General features: G+C 47.2%; 1 protein-coding gene across 1 annotated transcript; it reads left to right on the top strand.

Moving 5' to 3' along the window:
- Positions 1 to 4,481: 4,481 nt before the first annotated feature.
- Positions 4,482 to 11,663, top strand: LY6K (lymphocyte antigen 6 family member K). The gene is made up of 6 exons (XM_070382808.1): positions 4,482 to 4,493; positions 4,926 to 4,986; positions 5,252 to 5,319; positions 8,560 to 8,656; positions 9,567 to 9,671; positions 11,290 to 11,663. Exons 1-6 carry the CDS (start codon positions 4,482 to 4,484, stop codon positions 11,574 to 11,576), a joined length of 630 nt encoding a protein of 209 aa, XP_070238909.1. The 3' UTR covers positions 11,577 to 11,663.
- Positions 11,664 to 22,170: the final 10,507 nt, after the last annotated feature.

Here is a 22,170-nt window from a genome sequence, read left to right as displayed (position 1 = left end):
ACACAACTGGGAAGGTTCCAGAATATGGGGCAAGATATGGTTGCCATGGGGAAACTTCAGAAGATCTGGGCAGAAAAAGGAGACAAAATATTATAGATGGTCTGGACAAGAGGATGGAAGGGGTTGGGGGGAGTGAGTCAGGGGCTTGGGGAGGGGGTAGGTCCCCGAAGTTCTGGGCAGAACACGGCGAGTGTCGAATGTTCTAGAAAGTTGGGCAGGTCAAGGGTGGTGGGGGGCTAGAGCCCCAGACTTGGCCTCAGATCAGTGTTGACAGATCCTGGCATTTGACCCTGCTCCCCTAGAACAAGGTTGCAGAATCCCGCTGACACAACTCTGCCAGCCGAGCCCCAAAGCACCCCCACCCATGGGGTCCCTCGGCTTCCCCAATCCATCTACCAGCCCCACCCCTGGGTACAGGAACCTCCACCTGACACATAGCAATGCGTCCCCATTCCATTCTCTGCTGTTTCTGTTTTAGGCCCTTCGTTTTGCGTTGAATTTGCTGTCACTTTCCGGGTTTTTGGAGTTGGAAAATGAGATCCCTGGTCTATAGCGTTTCTGTGTGATTGTATACGTTCTTATCCTGCCACGTCTGGTTTTGTTCTGTAATACTTTTCTTATCACATTTCCCAAATATTTTCTATTTTCTACTGGGAATGATGAGGGTGGGAAGTAGGGAGGGCATTGACATCTAGAATTGTGTTCTTAATTTGCAAACAACAGAAACGACTCTTTTCTTGCTTAATCCAGTTAGGAAAGGTACTCTGAGTTTCAAAATCCCTTCTGAATGCAAAATCTCCATCCTCCTTTAGCTCTCACGCATTTTTCCACGTTGAAGTTCACACGAGCTGATACGAACAGAGCCATTTCCACATCTCATTCTATTACCTCTTCAACTTCGGGCTGTACTTGTCATGTGTTTTATTTCTAAACGGGGTGAGAAGTCAGTGTGTCTTGTAGTGGCGATCTCAGGCGGCCTTGACCTGCAGCAGCTTGAAGCAGGGCTTCAGTTACCGGCCAGAGACTGAGGACGGACTGTGCAATGAGCACACGGAATCTGAGGCACTAGACCAGTGGCAGACAAAGGCTCGATCTAGAGTCAGCAAGCTTTGGCTACACTCCGCACCCTGGGGACCACCATGCCTACTCTGCCTGATTGCGACCTGCACTCTGTGAAGCCAACAAGGATCTCTTCCAATAGGGGCTTGCGGTCCTACGGGGGGCACTTCAGAGACTCCACTGGCACACTGGCAGCCATGACAGTAATGTGGCCAAGGCCCTGTCAGTCTGGCCTGGCTGATCCAGCTGAGGAGCAGAGAACCCAGAACACAGGGTCACTGGCAGGGAGTGGGAGGGTGGCCGGCAAGCCCCTTCTCAGTCAGAAAGGTGAGAGGTCCCTGCCCCACTCCATGGGGTCTGTGCTAGGGGCCCACATCCTTCTTTCCTCCAGGAACATGAGCTCCAAGGGTGGGGAAAATCTGTGACAGGAGCGTGATTGTGGGTTCCCCACTCTCCCAGGGACCCAGCAGCCACACAGCTGGAGCCCTCCCTGTGCTTGTGCGATCCATAGTTTGGGGTCACGAGTTGTCTCACCCTCCCCTGGCAGCTTTCCCAGAAGGTGCATGCTACAGTCACTATTCCCATTTCCAGGGTGAGATGGATGCCCTGGGCTTCAGTCACCTCCCAGAACTTTCCCCTCCCCCTTGTTCATCAGAGGGGCCTTTAAAATTCAACATTCTACACAAAGTGCATAACACTATGTGGACAGCTTTATGGATTTTCACCAAATGTACATAGCCCCTACCAGAATCCATCTCAGGAAACTGAACTGGGTGGAGAGCCCCAAATTCCTCCCCACATCCCTCTATTCAGGCAGTAGAAGCAGACCCGTGCAACTCTAAGAAGAAAGGGGCTGGGTTCCTGAGCCTATATGTGAGTTTGTCTGCTTTTGAACCACTAACAATGAAATCCTGCTTTGTGAGTTTTTGTTGCTGCCTTCTCTTCTCTACTGATGTTTGTGATATGAGTCCCTGTCTTTGTGTATGGTTGTATGTTCTTCATTCTCACAGTTGTATGCTCTGATGAAGACAGTTTATTGTTGGGCATTATTGGCGGACTTTAAGGCTGGTTCTGGTTGTAATTTATACCAAGTAGTGCTGCGGTGAACGAGCTTGTCCTTGTCTTGAGGTGTGGCCATGCGAGCATTTCAGGAGCTGAGTGCCCAGGAGTGGTAATCTGGGGGCTCAGATATGCTTAAGTATTGCTTTGGCAGAGGCTGTGGGAGACATTTCAACTGATTATACCTATTTGTACTCCTCAGGAGCCCACACACTTCAAAATCTCACCAACACATGGTGTGGTTGTCTTTGAATGTTTAATCATCCTTGTTGGGGACATCATTTGCTCCAAGAGAAATTGTGTTCAGCCACTTCTCTTATATTTAGTACCCTCACAAATTTCCTATCTGGTAAACTGCCTTTATGCCTTTCTCTCAAATTTCTATTGGATGATCTGCTATTTTAGTTACCAGTTGCTAGGAAGAAGTTCTATATCCTGAATACCAGTTAAGGAGATAAGTGCTACATGCTTTCTCCTGGGTTTGCACTGTCTTGTCAGTAGAACAGCAGATGTTGTGAGTTTTTACATATTGTCATGTATCACTTTTTCTTATGTGACCAGCAATATTTTTTTTCAATTTTGTATATGCTTAATTTTCCAACGGACACCAGGATAGCGTTGTACATTTTCCTTTTTCCTTTCTGAGGATTCATTGAGATCCACAAATGTCCTGAACTGCTTCTTTTGTGTGGTACCCGTGTATAATATCTCATCTATTCACCACTCGTCAAGGCACACAAGAACGTTTCCCCATGCCAAGGCAGGGGAAGCCTCATCAGAAAGCCTGTAATTGGATATTTGTGCTTTCTGACTTTGCTTTCTCCTCTATTGGTCTGTTTTTCAACCCTGAGCCAACACCATACTCTCTCAATAAGTGAGAAAATATAAATATCTTGGCAGTTGGGAGCTCAAGTCCTCCAGTACTTTTCTTCTCCCAGTATATTGCCTTGGCTACTCCTAGCCCTTTCCGTTTCTGAAACATCTGAATATTTGGAATCAACTTCACGCACATACACAAACGGACACACACACAAAACACACACACACACAGCACCTGTTTAGACTCTTACTGAAATTGCATTGAATTTGTAGATTTATCTTTACTCTTTTGGGACTTAGCATTCATAAGCTTGGTTATCCTTCTATTGTTTCAAGGATTTAACTTCGATAGAAGACCTGGTACCTAGTTTTTCCAAAAGAGTCTGATAATTTCAGCCTACACTTGCATTGTGAGTCACCTCTGGTTCCCAGTGTTCTTCAGGTTTTAGTTCATTTCATCAGGAATGTGACGTTTATCACAGGAAGCCTACTCATCGCAGCCACTCATTTTCTTTATAAGATCAGTAACAGCTGATGGATGCCTCCCTTTCCATTTCTGATACTGGGAATGAGTATTTTTCTTTGTTGTCTCTTCTGTTTCACCAATACTTTGAATGCCTCCAGATAATCAACTTTGGCTTTGTGTGTTTACCTCCTATTCATTTCTCCTCTCCTCTTTGTATTTCCTTCATTTCTTTGGGTAGGTAATCTATGCTTATCTAACTTCCTGAATGGCAGCTGAGAAAATTTTCACCCTGTTCTCTCTTCTACGAGATGCCTGTAACGTGATGTATTTTCACTAAGCACCTTTTCTGCTCCTTTCCCTGCACTTTTAACATGTGATCACCTCACAATCCTTTAGACCTTACTGTTACCCAGTTTCCACTGGGGCCTCTCTTCTGTATAATTGGTTTAGGACTAGTTACCAAGAATTTGGGGATTTGCTGGTTCTCTCTTGAGTAATGATTCTCCCTCAGTTTCATTGTAACAGAGAAGGAATGCTAGTACTGTCAGTCATGGAGACTTGTGATGCTGGGGTATGTCACGGCATGAACCTGCCCCGCCACCCCTGCCCCTGCCCAGAGCTTCTGGAACCATCTCCCCGCTCCGTGTCCTCTAACACTTTCGGGCATCTACCTCCGCCAGACGAGACTACCTCTGACGAGACTGCCCCTGGGGGCGCTCTCACTTGCGACCGCAGAGAAACCTTCTGGAAGCCGCGCAAAGCCTGATGGGAGACGCTGCTCAGTACTTCCGGGTTGAGTCTGGTCGCGGAGCCTAATTGACTTCTCCTCACACACCTGCAGCTTCGTGTGGGTTCCCACTGGAGTTCGTGTCCTGGTAGGTTCCAGTAGGTTTAGACAAGACAAGGTTGGGGGCGGTTTGGGGATGGGGCAGAGGAAGAGGAAATCCCAAAGTCTGGCTGGGACACGGGTGTGGGGAAGTTTCCACAGTTCTTGGCAGGACGCGAGTATCTGGGAAGATTCCAGAAGGTCTTCGCAGAATAGGGAGGCTGAAGAAGGCTCCAAAAGGTCCTCCGGGACATGGGGTCTCAGGTGAGGTTAGGGAGGCCTGGGAAGGACAAGGTGCAAGGAGACGTTTCTAGAAGGTCTGGGCAGGACCGTGAAGGGTTGGCGGGGAGAGAGACGTGGAAGGTTCCCGAAGGTCTTCACAGACCACAGGGCTGGAGAAGGTTCCAAAGGCCTGGGCACAATGTGGCGGGGCGGGGCAGGGAGCGGGGGTGGGGGGAGGCGGTGGTTTAGAAAACCTGGGCAGGAGATGGCAGGCGGGGTACAGCTGGATGGAGGAACAGATGGGAGGTAGCTAGAAGATTCCAAAAGTTCTAGGCAGGAGGTAGGGTGGTGGACCCAGAACTTCAGACTTGGACTCAGTCTCAGGTCAGTGTCTGCAGATTCTGTGGTTTGGCCCCTCCCTCGTGAAGCCGGGATGGCAGATGCAACTGTGACCATCCCCATCCGTTCTGACAGCATGCATCCCTCTACTGGGGTCCCATGGCTTCCCCTACCTACCTGGCAGCCCTCCCTGTGGGTATCCTTTCCACCACCACCTGGGCCATTCATCATCATCTTCTGGGGATGGGTGACGTGGGAACCCACACAGCATCTTCACCACTGAAAGCCACGTCCCACCAGGACCCCACCCAGCATCTCCGACCTTGAGGCCGGACGCTGCCCAACTCATATACCCGTCACCTGCAGAGTCCACATTGATTTAAATCACACCCCTAGGAGGATCAGGTATTTCCTGCTAAAAGCAATTCACAGGTATGACATTTCTGTTAGCTTTCTGTTAGTCAACACCATCAGTGGACGACCAGCACAGAGATTTAACCAGGTCATCACTTTCTTCGCCAAGCTAGTGGTACCAAAAGAAAAGGAAAATGACGTTATGGGATGCCACTGAACTTTGCCCTTTACAATCTTTTGTAATGTCTGGAGCTAAAATCGGGAGGGGGTGGTGTCACAATAATCCAGGATCCTGAGTAATCTCCAGGATCTTTTTTCCGGAGATTCTTTCAGATGATTTCTTTACAGTTGGCGCCAAATAAGGTTCTTTATCACACTTTTCTTGGAGGGAACTCATCCACATGGTATTATCAATGTAGCAACTCACTAAGTCATATCATTATCATTCTTGAGATCCACCATGCTCGATTTTTCACATATGCTGGCAAATTCAAACACCTCTGTGGGAAAACTCAATGTGTGATGAGTCCCATTTCCAAAGAATACAACTTTTGCCTGAATTGGGAGGTGTTAGCTAAGTTGGCCTCATAGACCAAGTCTCCCATGAGCTGTTTTTCTTCTTGGACAGTCTTTGCCATATCAGGGACAAGTGAAGCAATGCAAAAGGCCACCTGTTTTAATTCTCATTCATTTAATGATGTTCTTAATCCTTTTTCTACCCCCATAGAAGTTACTGTAGCTTGTAAGACTGTGACTAGCAATGTTAAAACATTCTAAATATCACTCCCAGCCCATTTAACCTATACGCTGCAGAAGCCTTAGATTTCTACACGCAGGGTTAGGCAGTCAAATTCTGGATCTTTAGTTTTTAACTGAGAAGGTGAATTAAGACTCTCGTTCAAATAGTTTCTGCCCTATGCCGTGATTCTCATAATGGGTTAAATCTGGGCTAAAAAAATGTAGAACACATTAAAAAAAAAAAATTGGCCATGCCACCTGGCTGGCTGCATCTTAGTTATCTGATGAATAATTGTACGTGGGCCCATGGCAGTGAAAGCATGGAGTCCTAATGACTACCAACAGGGAATTCTCTGTAGAGCACATTTTAAATCCCTGGCATTTTATATAAATTATCTGAGGCAGTAATGTTGAAATATTTTACAGTGAGTGCAAGGATATGTGTGTGTGTGTGTGTGTGTGTGTGTGTGTGTTCAGTTGTGTCCAACTCTGTTCGGTATAAGCAAGTGAAAGTGTTAATTGTTCAGTCATTGCTCTTTGTGATTCCATGGACTGCAGCCTGCCAGGCTCCTCTGTCCATGGAATTTTTCAGGCAAGAATACTGGAGTAGGTTGTTATTTCCTCCTCCAGGGGATCTTCCCAAGCCAGGATTGAACCTTTGTCTCTTGTGTCTCCTGCATTGGCAGGCAGTTCTTTACCACTGCGTCACCTGGGAAGCCCACCACCTTGTCCACCTTAACATTTTACTAGTTTTCCCATGTGTCTATCCATCTGTCTAACAATGCGTTATTCACTTTATCTTTTGGATTCCTTTCAAAGTTAACTACAGGCATCAGCCTTATTTCCCCTATGAATTGTAGCAGTTTTGCTTGTGTGATTCATGCTTTATACATCTTATCTAAAAAGTCAACATCCAACATCTGTTGGATCATCACAAAAGCAAAAGAAAAATATTTACTTTTGCTTAATTGACTATGCCAAAACCTTTGACTGTGTGGACCACAACAAACTCTGGAAAATTCTTAAAGATGTGGGAATACCAGACCACCTGACCTGCCTCTTGAGAAATCTGTATGCAGGTCAAGAAGCAACAGTTAGAACTGGACATGGAACAACAGACTGGTTCCAAATTGGGAAAGGAGTACGTCAAGGCTGTATATTGTCACCCTGCTTATTTAACTTATTTGCACAGTACATCATGTGAAATGCCAAGCTGGATAAAGCACAAACTGGAATCAAGATTGCCGGGAGAAATATCAATAACCTCAGATACCCAGGTGACACCACCCTGGGTCAGGAAGACCCCTGGAGAAGGAAATGACTACCCACTATAGTATTCTTGCCTGGAGAATTTCATGGAGAAGCCTGGAAGGCTACAGTCCATGGGAATCACAAAGAGTTGGACACAACTAAGTGACGAACACTTTCATTTTTCACTTTTCAAAGGGAAAGTCATGTTTATGTTTTTCTTTTTTGCATTTGGGGGCATCATTTTTGCATCTGTTTGTTCCAAGGTCTCAGCATTATTTGTCACAGAAGAGGCCATTTCTTCAATGCATTTTTTTGCTTGTTACCTTTGTCTAAAATCAGTCAGTCACACATGGGTAGGTCTACTTCTCGACTCTTTATTCCATTCTTCTGACTGTATGTCTAAGCTTTCTGCAGCATCATGCTGTCTTTGGTTATCATAGCTTTCTAGTAAGTCTCAAAATCAAGTAGTATAAGTCCTTGGCTCTTCTATTTCCAAATTATTTTGGCTATTCTAGGTCTTTCACTTTTCTACTTCAATTTTAGAATCCCAGTTGATTATTTCTACATTGAAAATATATCTCTGGGAAATTTGAGATTGTGCTAAATCTACAGATCAATTTAGGGAGAACTGACATCTTAGCAACAGTAAGTCTTCTGATCTGGGAACACAGTATATCATTCCACTTTTTTAGGGCTTGCTACTCTTCGGATTTCTGTTTACCTGGTGACATTGCAAATTCAGCTTTCTGGTTTTCTCTTCTTGCTGTCGTTGTGTTTGTGGTTGCTAGAGTTAATACAGGTTCTCATTTGGCTTTCTAATTCCTAACCAGACAAACCAAAAAAGAATCAATCAACAATATAAGTGTGTAAGGGCATAAGGCTGGCAGGCCTTGTGAGAGAGAGGGCTAGCCTCAGCACCGATCTGGGCAGTGAGGCTGGGCTGGGTGGTGCAGGGGTAGCCAAGCCTTCTTGTACCCTGGGGTCAGGCTGCACCAGTGAAGACCTGGCCATGGATGGAGAGGAAGATGAAGAGGGAAAAGGAAGGGCGGTAGCGCTGGGTGGGAGAGTACCCCATGGTGTCTCCTAAGAGAACAGGAGTTCAAATCAGGGGTGGGGGAAACCCGGTACTGCCTTGGGGGAGCTGCGGCAGGAACACTTGCCAAGCAAGTTTGCTGGGGCATGGGTGAATGAATGCAGAGTTCTAGGGAGTGATGGGGTCCCTGGGGACAGAGGGGACTTGGTGGTGGTGGTGACAGCCCCCCCCAATCAGCATTGAGAGGCCACACCCAGCCCCTGGCCCATGGATGAGGAGAGGGTCTGCCCCGGTGACCAGTGGGGAGGGCCCTGAATGGTACTGGACCAACAGGGTCAAATCTAACTCCAGAGTCAGAGCTGACCAAGGGCCCTGCTTGTTCCTCATGTCCAGGACCAGGCATCACTGGAAATGATAACCCTCCTCGCTTTGCTTCTGGTCTTGGGCCTGCCGCAGGTGGAGAGCAATCTCACCGTGTCTGGAAGACAAGGTCAGTTCTGGCCCTGAGCCTCCTGGGCTGGGAGGAGGAGGTCTGGAATGCCTGTGCAGACACAGGGTGGCCATGGCCCCAGGTGGGTCCAGGCAGGTGTAGCCCAGAGAATTCAGTGGGCAAGACAGCCTTAGGAGGGTGGTCAGCTGATATGGATACATAGTTGGGGAGCCTCTTGATGTGGGGTCCCCAAGGGCAGGCAGGGATGGCTGGTTTTATTGCCCAGCACCCAGCTCTCCCTGCCATGGCCCTGCCTTCCTGGGGATGGTGGGGCTGGAGGCCAAGCCTGAACCAGCCATCTTCAAGCCTTCTGGGGCTGTCTCTGAAAATGGAGAGCTGCTGGAGTGTGACCAGCTTCTTCCCTAGGAACAAGTCCTCCCCTGACACAGACCCCATGGTGGGCCACCTCGGCTCCTGGGTCAGGCAGGACACAGGGTCTCAGGCCAAGGAGTGTGGAGCCAGGCACTGGAGGCAGTGGGGTCAGCCAGGAAGGTGGGTGGACAGGGTGCATGGGTGCAGACTCCACAGCCATGGGGCTTCTTTCTCTAGAGCAGCTAATGTGAGGCGCCAGTGAGGTGTGGTGATGTGGGCATGTCCTGAGTGGGGGTTGGGGGAGGCAGGGACTCGGCTGTTTCCATATGACAGTGCATGTCTCCGGGCTGAGGCTCTGCGCTCGCCTGTGTTCATGCTATGGGTGTGGTGTGGGTCTGTGAGACACATCCAGTGGGCACACGAGAGAAGCCCAGAGAGGAGAGGAGGAGCTTGCAGGATAGGGGAGGCTGTGAGGCGCCAGAAAGATGGATGGACCCAGGGCTCTGTCCTCACTCAGAGGAAGGAGAGGATGGCAGGTGTTGCTCTGATGGGATCTGAGAGCTGCCACATTCCGCTTTCTTTTTATTCCTCCTTTCAGATGCTGTCCTGAGGTGTCACGTTTGTGAGAAGGAGAACAGTTTTGAATGCCAAGGGCCAGAAAACTGTGACAATGGCTCTACATACTGTATCTCTGCCGCCGTGAGTAAGTGTCCTGGGTCCCAGTGGGGCTCCACACACAGGTCAGTAGAATGCTTTCAGGACTTAGGGCGTGTCGAGTTTTTCTCAATAAAGAATAACTAACATAAAAATGATCCTTTTTTTATTTTATTTTTATTTATTTTAAATTTTTAAAAGAAAATCCATCCTGAACCCTCCTCCCTCCTCCCTCCCCATACCATCCCTCTGGGTCGTCCCAGTGCACCAGTCCCAAGCATCCAGCATCGTGCATTGAACCTGGACTGGCATCTCGTTTCATACATGACATTTCACATGTTTCAATGCCATTCTCCCAAATGTTACCACCCTCTCCCTCTCCCACAGAGTCCATAAGCCTGTTCTATACATCAGTGTCTCTTTTGCTGTCTCGTATACAGGGTTATCGTTACCATCTTTCTAAATTCCATATATATACGTTAGTATACTGTATTGGTGTTTGTCCTTCTGGCTTACTTCACTCTGTATAATAGGCTCCAGTTTCATCCACCTCATTAGAACTGATTCAAATGATCCTTTTTTAAAATTTGAAGAGCAAAGTCCTGTGAAGCCAGGAGTGCCAGCAGGCCATTGAGGAGACTCAGCTTACATAAGTAACCCCAGAGCCGATGCAGGGTGGCACGCAGCAACCGCTGGCCAGACTGAAATACTGAGGTGCAGGGAGAAAGTAAAGGAGAGTTCTTTTCATTCACTTCTAGGTGAGCAGTTGAGCCTTAATGACTTCAATGTCTGACCAAGAATAGCTTTTACAAAAGATGTACATAATCAGGGCTTAAAATATGTCCTGAAAAGAGGATGCATGCTTTAAAACATTGGAGACCGCTGCTCTGCCATCTGTAACTCCCCCAAGCACTTCTGGCCTCATGAAGAACTCTCTCCCGAGGGTGACTTTGAAGGCCCTGGCATGACCCAACAGTGGCCTTGTCTGGCCTGGAGAATTCACTTTCCATTCATCAGCCACTTCTGGGGCTTCCATGTTCCAAGAAGCGTGTGGGCTACTGAGTCAGTCGAGGCATAAGCCCCACTGCAGCCTCACCTGGAGTTGATAACTTAGTGTGGAAAGATGACTGCGCAGTGAAATATGGGAGGAGGTGAAGTCAGAAGACAGGTCATGCCCCCAGTGCTGGCCGTGCCAGCAGTAGGCTCACAGTCACAGCAGTTACACCCAGGCCGCAGGAGTGGCTCCTTGAGAGGCCAGCTCCAAGCCCTGGGCAGTGGCCAGGATGGCCAGGTGCCCCTTGCTCCCGTGTGTCTCGTCTGTGGTCACAAAGGCTTGAGCAACCATGTTTGAGAAGTTGAGGCCCAGGGAACCTATGCATTCCCAAATGGAGACTGCCAGGCTCAAGTGCAGACAGGTGTGTGCAGACAGGTCAGAGATGGTGGCATCTGATGCCACGCCACCCCCAAAAGCAGCTCTGAACACAAAGGCCTGACCCTCTTCCTTTGCAGTGACGGCTCCCAAATCCCTTTCAGGTGCCCTCTTTGAGTGGGGCTCTGGTAAGGGGCAATAGAAGGGTCAGGGTTGGGCAGACTTCAGGCAGAAATGGTGTTGGCGTTGCTGCTTTCAATTCATGAGACCCCCATCTCTCTGTCCTGTTTCCCACTAGGAGTATTTCCACGGTTCTTCCTTATTTCCAAGCAGTGTGCACTGAACTGTGGGATGAATGAGGCATTTTCACAGATGGCCAGGTCGTTCGTGCTCGTAAAGCCCACACCCTTTCTGTACCTGGCGTGCTGTACATCCAGCCTATGCAACATCCAGAAACCAATCATCAGAGAAAACACAGAAGATGCTTACTTGAAGTTCATCAAGGGGCAGGGCAGGGGCAGCAGCTCCGGGCTGATGCCTTTCCTGACACTGGCTTCTGCGCTCCTGGGCCTCAGGCTGCCGTGACGAGGTCAACTGGCTGCAGGTGGTTGGGACTTGTATTAAATTTGTTTTCCATCGATTAGCTCAGTGGTGTCTGACTTTGCAGGGACCTTGACGTGAGGTGGGGAGAATGAGTCCACTTGGCCCTGCCTCACAGGCTGAATTACCGCAAGGCCAAACCTTCCCCACAGCCATTTGTCTACACGTTGTTTCTCTTTGAAATCAAACCTTGTAACTGTTTATTGCTGACAATCACTCTTGACTCCTCTTCACCTTGGGGGGCCTTGGTATTGATGGAGGGCAGGGCCTGAGGCCCACCCATGAAGAGTAGACCTCAGACACTTCTGACCTTTGGGGGGGCCCAGGGTCAGTGGGGGAGACAGAATGATTTGGGCATAAGGTGTCTCTGGAGTGAAAGAAATACTGCTCAGTGTGGGGTAGTAGGACCCCCTCCTGATTACAGCCCTCTTCTGACAGGGAGGCCCCTTGGCTTCTCTCCTTCAGCTCTTGCTTCCAGACTCCAAGAGACAGAAGAGAAGAAATTCTGTTGAGTAAGCATGGATTTCACCCACCAACCGGCATAGGTGTGTGGACTCACAGATTCTTCCACGTGCGTTTGTCCAGCATCTGAAGCTTGGGCAGGCACACAGCAGCGCTGCTGCTGACGCTCCAGCCTTTGTCCAGTCTCTGTTTGAGATGTAGCCGTGCACAGACAGCCAGAGAGTTGAGCCACAGTTCTGCACAAAACAAATGCTCTCTCCCCTGTGGCCCCGACTGGGTGCTAGGGTGGGTGCAGCCCCATCTGCAGCTCTCCTGCTTCCCCCTCCCTCCCATACTCTGGCCCGCCTCACCTAGTCTGACTCAGGGAATGCTGTTTGGGGCATCCTGGAAACCTTCCAGAGAGTCTCAATGGCCCCAGAAGGGGGTACTGTGGGGCAGGCAGGGAGCAGGGCTGTCTCTGTCACATCTAGAGCCTCTGAACCAGAAGGGCCCCCGAGTGCTGGCCAGTGACTCCACAGCTGACAGTTTCCAGTTTCTGTTCGGCTCCTGCTCTGTGCATGTCCCTTTAGCGTAGGCATTGCACTCCCGCCTTCCTGCTCATGCCCTGTCCAGAAGCGGCATTCCTAGGACTCCCCACTCTCAGCCTAGGACAAGACTTTAAGTAGGATCCCTTTTGTTAAGGCAGGCAAGAGATGCAAGAGGTCAACTATTCAAAAGTTGCCATGGCAACTGGACACTGGCATCTCTTCACCAGGAGGATGGTTAGCGCAGTGTAAGATGACTAGGACATCAAGACCCATGGACAGGGAGAATTCCCTAGGTTTGGATCTGGTGGGTCTTTGGTGATCTGATGAAGAGTACTTTCAATGATTAAATGATGAGAGATATCAGATTATTGCAGGATGAGGAGTTCAAGTGAATTGGGGAAAATGCTGTCACCAGATAGATACACTTTCTAGAAGTCACTATGGAAGGAAGAAGTTTTAAGAGGATAGTGTTTACAAAAAACAGATCACGGATCAACATCGATGCCACACCAAGAATGTAAAGACTTGGGAATCTTTATCTGTGAAGAGCAGGGAGCCAGCTGAGTGAAGGACAGGCAACGGGGGCCCAGCTGGTGCAGACAGAATGGAACAGGATCCAAAGCAGAGGCTGCAACCCCAGCAGGAGAGCAAACACTTCTGTGAGTGAGTAGAGGGACAAGTAGGAGTGCACAGAAAGCTCACATGTTGGAAGGAGCCAGGAAATGAAAGAATTCATTCCCAAACAGTCACATATTCTCTGTGAAGCTGAAGACAGGGGTGTCTGCTAAAGAGTGAGCGCACAGACGAGGTGGGCATGATGTCAGCTTGGAATAGGCCCTGAAGGCAAGAGAGAGAGAAGGTCATGGCTGAGACCATGCAGAGACCCAGAAAAGCTTGCTGGCAAGAGGACCCAGGAGCAGTCCCAGAATAGGAGCTGAAATGGCAGGGCCTCTAGTGGCTCAGTTGGGAGACCCGGGTTCAATCCCTGGGTCCAGAAGATGCCCTGGAGAAGGAAATGGCAACACACTCCACTATTCTTGCCTAGAAAATTTCAAGGACAGAGGAGACTGGTGGGCTACCATCCATGGGGTCACAAGGAGTCAGGTACAACTGGGTGATGAACATTTTCTATGAGGTCTAGGTGTTCACCAATCCAAGGTCACAAGGGCAAGAGGGAACTACACTTGGGTTCAAGAGAGCAACTGAGGAACAAACGATCTGTCAAAACTTAGCTGGAGAGAGGTGGGCAAACCAAGGTGAGCAGGGCCAGGCCAGGCCTGGACGGCTACATGGAGGTAGACAGCAGAATGTTGGCCAGAGCTGACAGAAGGGCCTGAGAGGAAGAGGCTTACAGTGCCCTGGAGACGTCAAAGCTTCATTCAGAGAGAGGGAGAGCTCACGTGAGGGGGAGGAAACGTGTTACTCTAAGTGGCATTGCTAAGGTGGCCACTGTGCTCTTTAAGAGCAAGTGTGATGCAAGTGACAGAAAACTGCAAACAAGGGGGTCTCAGCAAGAGTAGCAAGTGTTTCTTTCTTGTTCGTGTAAACAAAGCGCAGTGCTCAGCAGCCCAGAGCTGTGTCGCGGGGGAGCAAGCTCCACCTGGTGAGCGCTGCAGCAGCGCAGAGCACATGCTCTAGCGGGGGACGAAACTGGGGGGCTGTAAAAGCAGCATTTTTTGTTCAAAGTGACAAGATACACATGCATGCCCAAACTATCACCTATATGTAGGCTTTAAAAACAAACAAAATGGAGAATTTGAGGGTCCACTTTAATTGAAAGCAGTTTTCTAGGGAGAAGGCAGCTTTCTAGCCTTTCAGAAGCTTTATGAGCTGCCAGTTCTTTGGACCGCCGGACTTGACGGGCCCCAAGAAGACACGTGGAGGCGCTGGGGAGTACAGCCTTCAAACCTTGCCCCTCAAACGCAGCCAAGGACCTGTCTCCTGAGACACACGGAGCGACTCCCAAGTTCCACTCCAAAGCCTCCGTCTCTGAACGAGCACACCCACCTGTTGTCTGTCTCAAGCACATGGAGCACTCCTTCCAACTCACTCCTTTTAGAGGCCAAGCACATAACTGAAACTACAGCAAAACAAAAACAGTACAAGAAAGGAACATTAGAGGCCAACATACTTGTGAACAAAACCCAAAAACTGCCTAACTGGCTGTATTAAAATAATAACAGGTTATGACCAAGTACAATTTGCTCCAGAAATGTAAGAATGACTCAGTCTTAGAAAAAGATGTCCAACAAGAAGTAAAGGATGATAATCACAGCATCATTAACATTCACTAATTGATCTTTTAAAAATGCTGTGACCCCTAGGAACAGAAAAAGTCAATAATAAAAGTTACCCACCAGAAACCTCAAACACCATACTTTGTGGCGAAGCATTCAAATGCTCTCACATAATCCAAGGATGTGACGAGCCCACGCACCGTCCCAGCTAGTCAGATATGGTCAGCCTCGACAGTGGGGGCTCAGGCACATCATGAAGGAAGGACTGCAAAAACGCTTCTTCTCAGCAACAACCCTGTCAGCTAAAATCCCTCCTATTACAGACCAGTTAAAAATGTCACATGAAAAAAAAAATCTGAATACTTTTTAACTGTACACCAACCTAATGTGAACATTTCAGAAGAGGAAAAAAGGAAAGAAGAGGGGAAGGAAAGGAAATAAAATAATCTTTACAATATACAGTGAGCAAGGAGTGAAGCTGGCAGCTGCTTCAGCATATTTGCTCTTTTTCTATCACCATGAGCCTCAGGTTGGGCAGCGGACAAGGCACTGGGTTTCCATGAGAGAGGAAGTGAAAGCAAAAGACATAAATGAGGCACTTCAGAGGGGATGTGCTCTAAATTAAATACTAAACTAGGGGAAAAGACTCTCTCTGCACAAGGAAACTTGTCTATGTCAGCATTGGCTCCACATGGAGAAAAACGTATGAAGAGAAGTTTTTCCTCAGAATTAGATACTGTCATTATCACTTGGGGCTTGTATTTCCACTACTGGTTTATTCCAATAAACCTAAGCCACAAGATAAATGTTAAGTGGTAATGGATGAGTTTCACCCTGTGATACCTACAAAAGCAAAGGAAAATCCTTTCTGAAGGAATACTCACTCAGCTCAGAAGTCAGAGTCCCAGAGGTATTATCTCAATAAATATCTGCTAAAAATCAAAATTCACAAAAGACACAAGAACACAAGAAACAACAAGTAAGCAGAAGTGGATCACCAAAAGTTTCAAACATTGGAAATCACAGGTCTGTAATACAAAATAAATTTGCTTTTAGAAATAAAAGAGCATAGAAAAGATGAGGAAAAGAATGACAGACTGTCAAAAATATTAGGCAAAAAACCAGGAAACTGCTGGGAGTGAGTGATGTAACCTCTGTAACCTTATACAAACTCAAGGGAGAAATTAAACAGTAGATCACACATAGATGACGAGATGACAACACACTGGAATTTGAGCTGAACAAATGATTCCACTGCAACCAAGAGGTTAAAAGAGATGGGAAACACAGAGACGAAACTAGACGACACAAAGAGTAAGAGAGAAGCTAATACAGAAAACAAGCAGGATTCCAGAAGAGGACAGAGAAAGCAGAGCACAGGCAGTGTTCAAACAAAGAGCAATGGGCGATTTTCCAAAAGCGATGCAACAGCATTCAGGTCAAGCAATCACAACAGGCCCGCTGCTCCGAGACACACTCAGAGCAAAACGTCCAGACTGCAAACCAAGAGAAAATTACAAAAGCCTCCAGAGAGAAAACACGCATCTGGAAGCGAACAGCAGTTATATCCTGCGCAGGCCACAGCTCAAACTGGGAGGCAGAGGGCAAGGCAGTGGCAACTTCAAAGCGCTGAAAGAAAACAGCCAAAAAGTAACTTGGCCTTGAATACTAAAAGGCTGTTTACAATAAGTAAAAAATAAAATGGTTTACCACTGACTAGTAATTACTAAAGGAACTCCCCCAAAAGCATTAAGAGGAGTGAAAATAATCCCAGACAGCAAGACGGAATGCAAGAAAGAACCAATTTTTAAAAAACACGTTAATATGTGGTGCCATGGACTGTACTGTATCCCCACAAATTCCTGTGTTGAAGCCCTAATTCCTGGTGTGACTGTATGTGGAGGAAGGAAGTAAATAAGGCTAAGAGGTCATAATGGTTGGGCCTTGATACAAAAGAATGAATATCCTTAGAAGATGAGACTCCAGAGAGCTCTCTCTCTCTCTGCCACGTGAGGACATGGCAAGAAGGCCACCATCTGCAAGCCAGGACGAGGGCTCTTGCCAGAAAATGAATCATCCGGTACCTCGATCTTGAACGTGCAGCCTACACAACTCTGAGAAACAAGTGTCTGCTCTTTAATCCCCCTAGTTCACGATGTTTTGTTGTAGCAGCTGGAGCAGACTAAGACATGTAAAGTGAAAGTCGCTCAGTCCTGTCTGACTCTTTGCAACCCCAGGGACTACACAGTCCATGGAATTCTCCAGGCCAGAATACTGGGGTGGGTAGCCTTTCCCTTCTCCAGGGGATCTTCCCAACCCAGGGATTGAACCCAGGTCTCCTGCATTGCAGGCAGATTCTTTACCAGCTGAGCCACCAGGGAAGCCCAATTGTGGATAAAGCCAAATAACACTAACAAGATAGCCCCAAAATAATATTTTCTCATTTGGAAGGTTAAAGAAAATAAGACCATACTGGATACAAATGGTGTGAAAAGGCATGAGGCACATGATTAACAATGAAATGTTCTCTGGTTTCTACGTGGTTCACAGAGAAATCAGAGATGGCCATAGGCATAAAGGGTCAATGCCAAAGTGTCACAGAAATGGAGTTTGCTACCTTCTACCTAGCAATAGAAAAAAGAAACCAATACTTGAGAGAAAATGGATAGAAGAAATTTAAAGGTACTAAATAATAGGTGATAGAAATGCATCTGTATGCCTTAGCAATCACAATAAATCAAATCACCAGCTCAGAGACAGACTATCAGATTGAAGTTTTGTTTTAATCCAGAAAAATACTCAAAACAAAAGACCACGGAAAAATTCATCATAAAAGACAGAAGAAGATACAGTAGACTTAAACTATCAGTGTTAAACAAACAGACTTTAAGGCAAAAATCACTAACAGACATAAATAACAAAATGTTCAACTTACCAGAAAAAAGTTTTTAACAAATTAAAATTTATGTGTATCTAATGTAAGTGCTCCAAAATACATAAAGTAAAAAGTGTTAGAACAAGGAGAAATGGACAAAACCAGCAACAAAGTGGAATATTTAGACACACTTCTCCCAACAAGAGACAGACCTGAGGGCAGAAGTTGAGTAAAAACACTGAACAACGCAATTAACATGCCTTGAGCTCTGCACCCAGCAGTCAGTGCAGGCGCTCTGCTGAAAAACAAGACCCCGAATGAAAAATGTCAAGTCCTGCAAACTGGACAGTTAAAGTCTCCACAAAAAACAAAAAGATACACAAGGGAACACGGAGATAAAGCTATAGCATCTTCCAGGGGGAAAACTGACAAGCATTTTAAAACCTCAATTTTTATAATAGAAGAACATCAGAAAATCAAGGAATTACACATTCCATTTTGAAAGTTAAAAAATAGTAATGAGACAATAATGAAGTGGCAAAAATTAATGAAATAAGAATCTAGAGTATGACAGAAAGGACCAAGAGCTGAATTAGCAGCATTTGAAATAAAAGCAAAGACAGGGATTTCAGTAATGGAGAAGAGCAGTAGGTAGAAAACATCAGACTGAACACTGTACCACTTTTAAAGAATGGAAAGAGCTTGATAACTGGGCCATGGTGAAGGGTCCAACATACTTGAATGCAGATGTAAATGTGGACTCCATTTTTTAACTAGTACTTTGCCATGTAACTTTGCAGCCCCATCAACCAAAGGCTGGATTTATTTCCTTTGACTTGACTTGGGGCTCAAACTTCTAATTTGTTAAGGTCTACTTTCTTATTTATGCCTCTATCACCATCATGAGTGGGGCTTCCCAGGTGGCACGAGTGGTAAAGAACCCGCCTGCCAGTGCAGAAGACACAAGAGATGCGGGTTCAATCCCTGGGTTGGGAAGATTCCTTGGAGGAGGGCATGGCAACCCCACTCCAGTATTCTTGCCTGGAGAATCCCATGGACAGAGGGGCCTGGCCAGCTACAGTCCATGGGGTCACAAAACGTCGGACACGACTGAGCAACTTAGCATGTATGCACAAATGTACCATCATGAGGAGAAACTGCTCATTATAACCCTCGTAGTGGAAGGATGAGAGACACATATGGCTGAATCATCTCAGCTGAGCCCAGTTCTGAATGAGAAGCACAGCTACCCTCTGGGCCCAGCCTACCCTCAGATGCACAGATGAGACTGTCAGTGCTTTAACTCTGAGAACTTTCGAGCCTCTGGTGACATAGCAGCAGCTGAGACAATGTGGATCCATTAAGTGGAAAAGAAAGAGAATGGGTCAGACACAACATTTCAAGATTCAGGAGCTAAAACTTTCCCAAAACTGATTACATATCACCCCATAGATTTAAGAAACTCTTTACAAAATTGAAGTAGGATCAAGAAAAATCATATCTATGCACATCGTAGTGAAACTAATGAACACCAAGAATAAAAGGAAAATCCAAGAGCAGCCAGACAAAATAGCCACAAAATAAGAGTTCCAAAACAGAAAGTAAGCAATGAAAGGGGACAATGCAATGACACCGTCAAAACACTGGCAAAAAATAGCTACCAATCTAGAAGCAAAAATACTGCTCAAAATTCAAAGGTGAGAAATGAAATATTTCCTGCCATATCAGTAACCAATGACGCCCCAGCCACCAGGGACTGCAGCCATCGTGCATGGTGAGCTGGTGAGCTCTGAGGAAGCTCAAGGTGTGGACACAGGGCACTGGCCTCAGGCAGCTGAGATGCATATGAAAGTAATGATTCCGGTGAGCCCAGGCTCCTGCATCTTCCTATACATAATAAAACACTAAACTCCTTAATTTGGGATATTTAAAAAATTATTTTAATTAATAATAATCTTTTGATGTTCAGACTAACTGCCCTTTGCTGCAAAACTTCTAATAACCAGACTCCTCCCCGCATCCCCTCGCAACGGTCTTTCAGGGTTACTTGAGACGCTCTCTCCTGGCTTAAAGTCCTAAAACTTCCCACAGAATAAAACATAACTCTCAACTTTTAGGTTGTGAATATTTTTTGGTAAGTCCGCAAAGGTTAACAGCAAATTCAATGAAACAAAAATCTCAAAGAACTTATCCCCAGCGGACCACACTAAATACACACACACACACACACACACACACACACACACGAAAGAGCTAGAAAAATGATCTCAAACGTAAGCCCAGAAATGCAGAGAAAAAAGAAAGAAAAGAAGCAAATGTGAGTCAATCTAAATGAATATTGAAACAGTAATAATGAGGTCTTGGGGTGTCACTATATATAAAGAACTACATACATCGTTAACCCAATGATATCAATAGTGTAGAGAGTTGCCTATGACAGGAGCGGCACAGGGGTCAGCGAGAAACCAATACACGGGGCCAGTGCTCTGAGAGGCGGTAAACACGACAACAGACGAGCCTAGCTGCGTTCCAAAGACACCTTTACTTTTGGTCAATGAAATCTGCATTTTATAGATTTCCACAAAAGATGCCCCGCCTCCCCCACCCCCGCCCCCCCATCGTTTACGTGTAGGAAAGACATTCTCAGCTCCCAGGTGCTGTAACACCAAGCGGCCGGCCCGGCCTCAGGAAACCGCTAACATGCAGAAGCGCCAAGGAACGGGCCAGCTCACGGAGCTGACGAGACCCCCCTCCATGGGGAGAGTGGAGCCCGAGGCTTCCGGGCCAGCACAACCGCGGCCTCGTTAAGCAACTGCGGACGGAAACGCTCAAACCTGCGCAAAGGCCTCAGGCCCCAAACTCGGCAGACACGCTCTCGGCCCGGAACAGGCCAAACACAACCGGAATTACCGCGGAAGGAGTGTGTGCTCCCCCGGCACCAGCCCCACCGCTCCCTCTGGCGCCCCTAGCGGCCCAGCCTCGCTTGGCTGCACCAGGACGCTCCAGTGTGATCTCCAGACTTGGCGGTTGCGGGTAGGGGTGGAGGGTGGGCAGTGTCCTGGGCTGGTGCAGATGTTGGATCAGAAGCTAGTCACGGGCATAGGCTTCAAACAGTAAACGAAGGAAGGGTGGTAGAGCATCTAATGTCAGACAAAGGTGATTCCAACACAATATGCATTACTATAGTGGAGAGCTTTTCGTAATTACCAAAGGGTAAATCCGAGGCTGAAATGATTCTAAATGGATAAGCATCTATTAACATAGCCACAAAATTTAAAGCAAACATCAACAGAAGCAAAAGACAAGTTGGTAGATTTCAGTACATTTTTCTCTGTGTAAGATAGAACAATTTCAGTTCAGTTCATTCATTCAGTCGTGCCTGACTCTGTGATCCCATGGACTGCAGCATGCCAGGCATCCCTGTCCTTCACTATCTCCCGGAGCTTGTCAAACTCATGTCCACGGAGTCGGTGATTCCATCCAACCATCTCATCCTCTGTCATCCCCTTCTCCTCCTGCCGTCAATTTTCCCAGCATCAGGGTCTTTTCCAGTGAGTCAGTTCTTCGCATCAGGAGGCCAAAGTATTGGAGCTTCAGCTTCAGCATCAGTCCTTCCAATGAATATTCAGGGTTGACTTCCTTTAGGGTTAACTGGTTTGCTCTCCTTGTTGTCCAAAGGACTCTCAAGAGTCTCCTCCAACATCACAGTTCAAAAGCATCAATAGAACAAGGCAGGACATTAATAAAGCTATAGAATATTTGCACATCATGACTAACAGTCTTGACCTAGTAACTGTCAACTTCAATAATATAACAGCCAGATAGTTTACTGGCAAAAGCAAGTTTACTCAGGAACAGCAACAGAAATTTCGACTTCAGACAAGCAATCTGGTGCCGACCGTAAGCAAACCCACAGGACAAGGACGGAGAACTTGCGTTTACAGGAAAAAGGAGGAGATGGGCGGGGCCGCAATGATCACTGAAGAGTCCATTGGAGGAACTAAGAGTATGGTTGATGGAGGCTTCCCATTGGTTCTGCTGCTGCAGACTGGCTGAGCTGCGGAGAGGTGTCTTTTCTGCTGGAGAGTAAGCAGAGGTTAGTTCCTGTGGGGATGTAGGCCCCTTGTCTGTTCCCCTTGAAGTAAGTGATTATGCATGTAGGGGGAGAGCTCCCCACTTCAGGTCTGTCCCAGCAACAACTTTAGCTGCTGCTGCTGCTGCTGCTAAGTCACTTCAGTCGTGTCCGACTCTGTGTGACCCCATAGACGGCAGCCCACCAGGTCCCCTGTCCCTGGGATTCTCCAGGCAAGAACACTGGAGTGTGTTGCCATTTCCTTCTCCAATGCATGAAAGTGAAAAGTGAAAGTCAAGTCGCTCAGACGTGTCCGACTCTTAGCGACCCCATGGACTGCAGCCCACCAGCCTCCTCCATGCATGGGATTTTCCAGGCAAGAGTACTGGAGTGGGTTGCCATTGCC

Source organism: Bos mutus, chromosome 14 (genome assembly GCF_027580195.1).
Source record: "Bos mutus isolate GX-2022 chromosome 14, NWIPB_WYAK_1.1, whole genome shotgun sequence".
Classification (NCBI taxonomy): Eukaryota; Metazoa; Chordata; class Mammalia; order Artiodactyla; family Bovidae; genus Bos; species Bos mutus.
The sequence above is the reverse complement of the archived record's forward strand: the minus strand, read 5'-3'. Positions and strand labels throughout refer to the sequence as shown.

What these genes read in the sequence shown, in the direction of transcription:
- LY6K (XM_070382808.1), top strand. An exon ending in CCTGGCAGCCCTCCCTGTGG is followed by an intron (nt 4,987 to 5,251) that starts GTATCCTTTCCA and finishes GCTTTCTGTTAG; the next exon opens with TCAACACCATCAGTGGACGA. An exon ending in CTGTATCTCTGCCGCCGTGA is followed by an intron (nt 9,672 to 11,289) that starts GTAAGTGTCCTG and finishes GTTTCCCACTAG; the next exon opens with GAGTATTTCCACGGTTCTTC.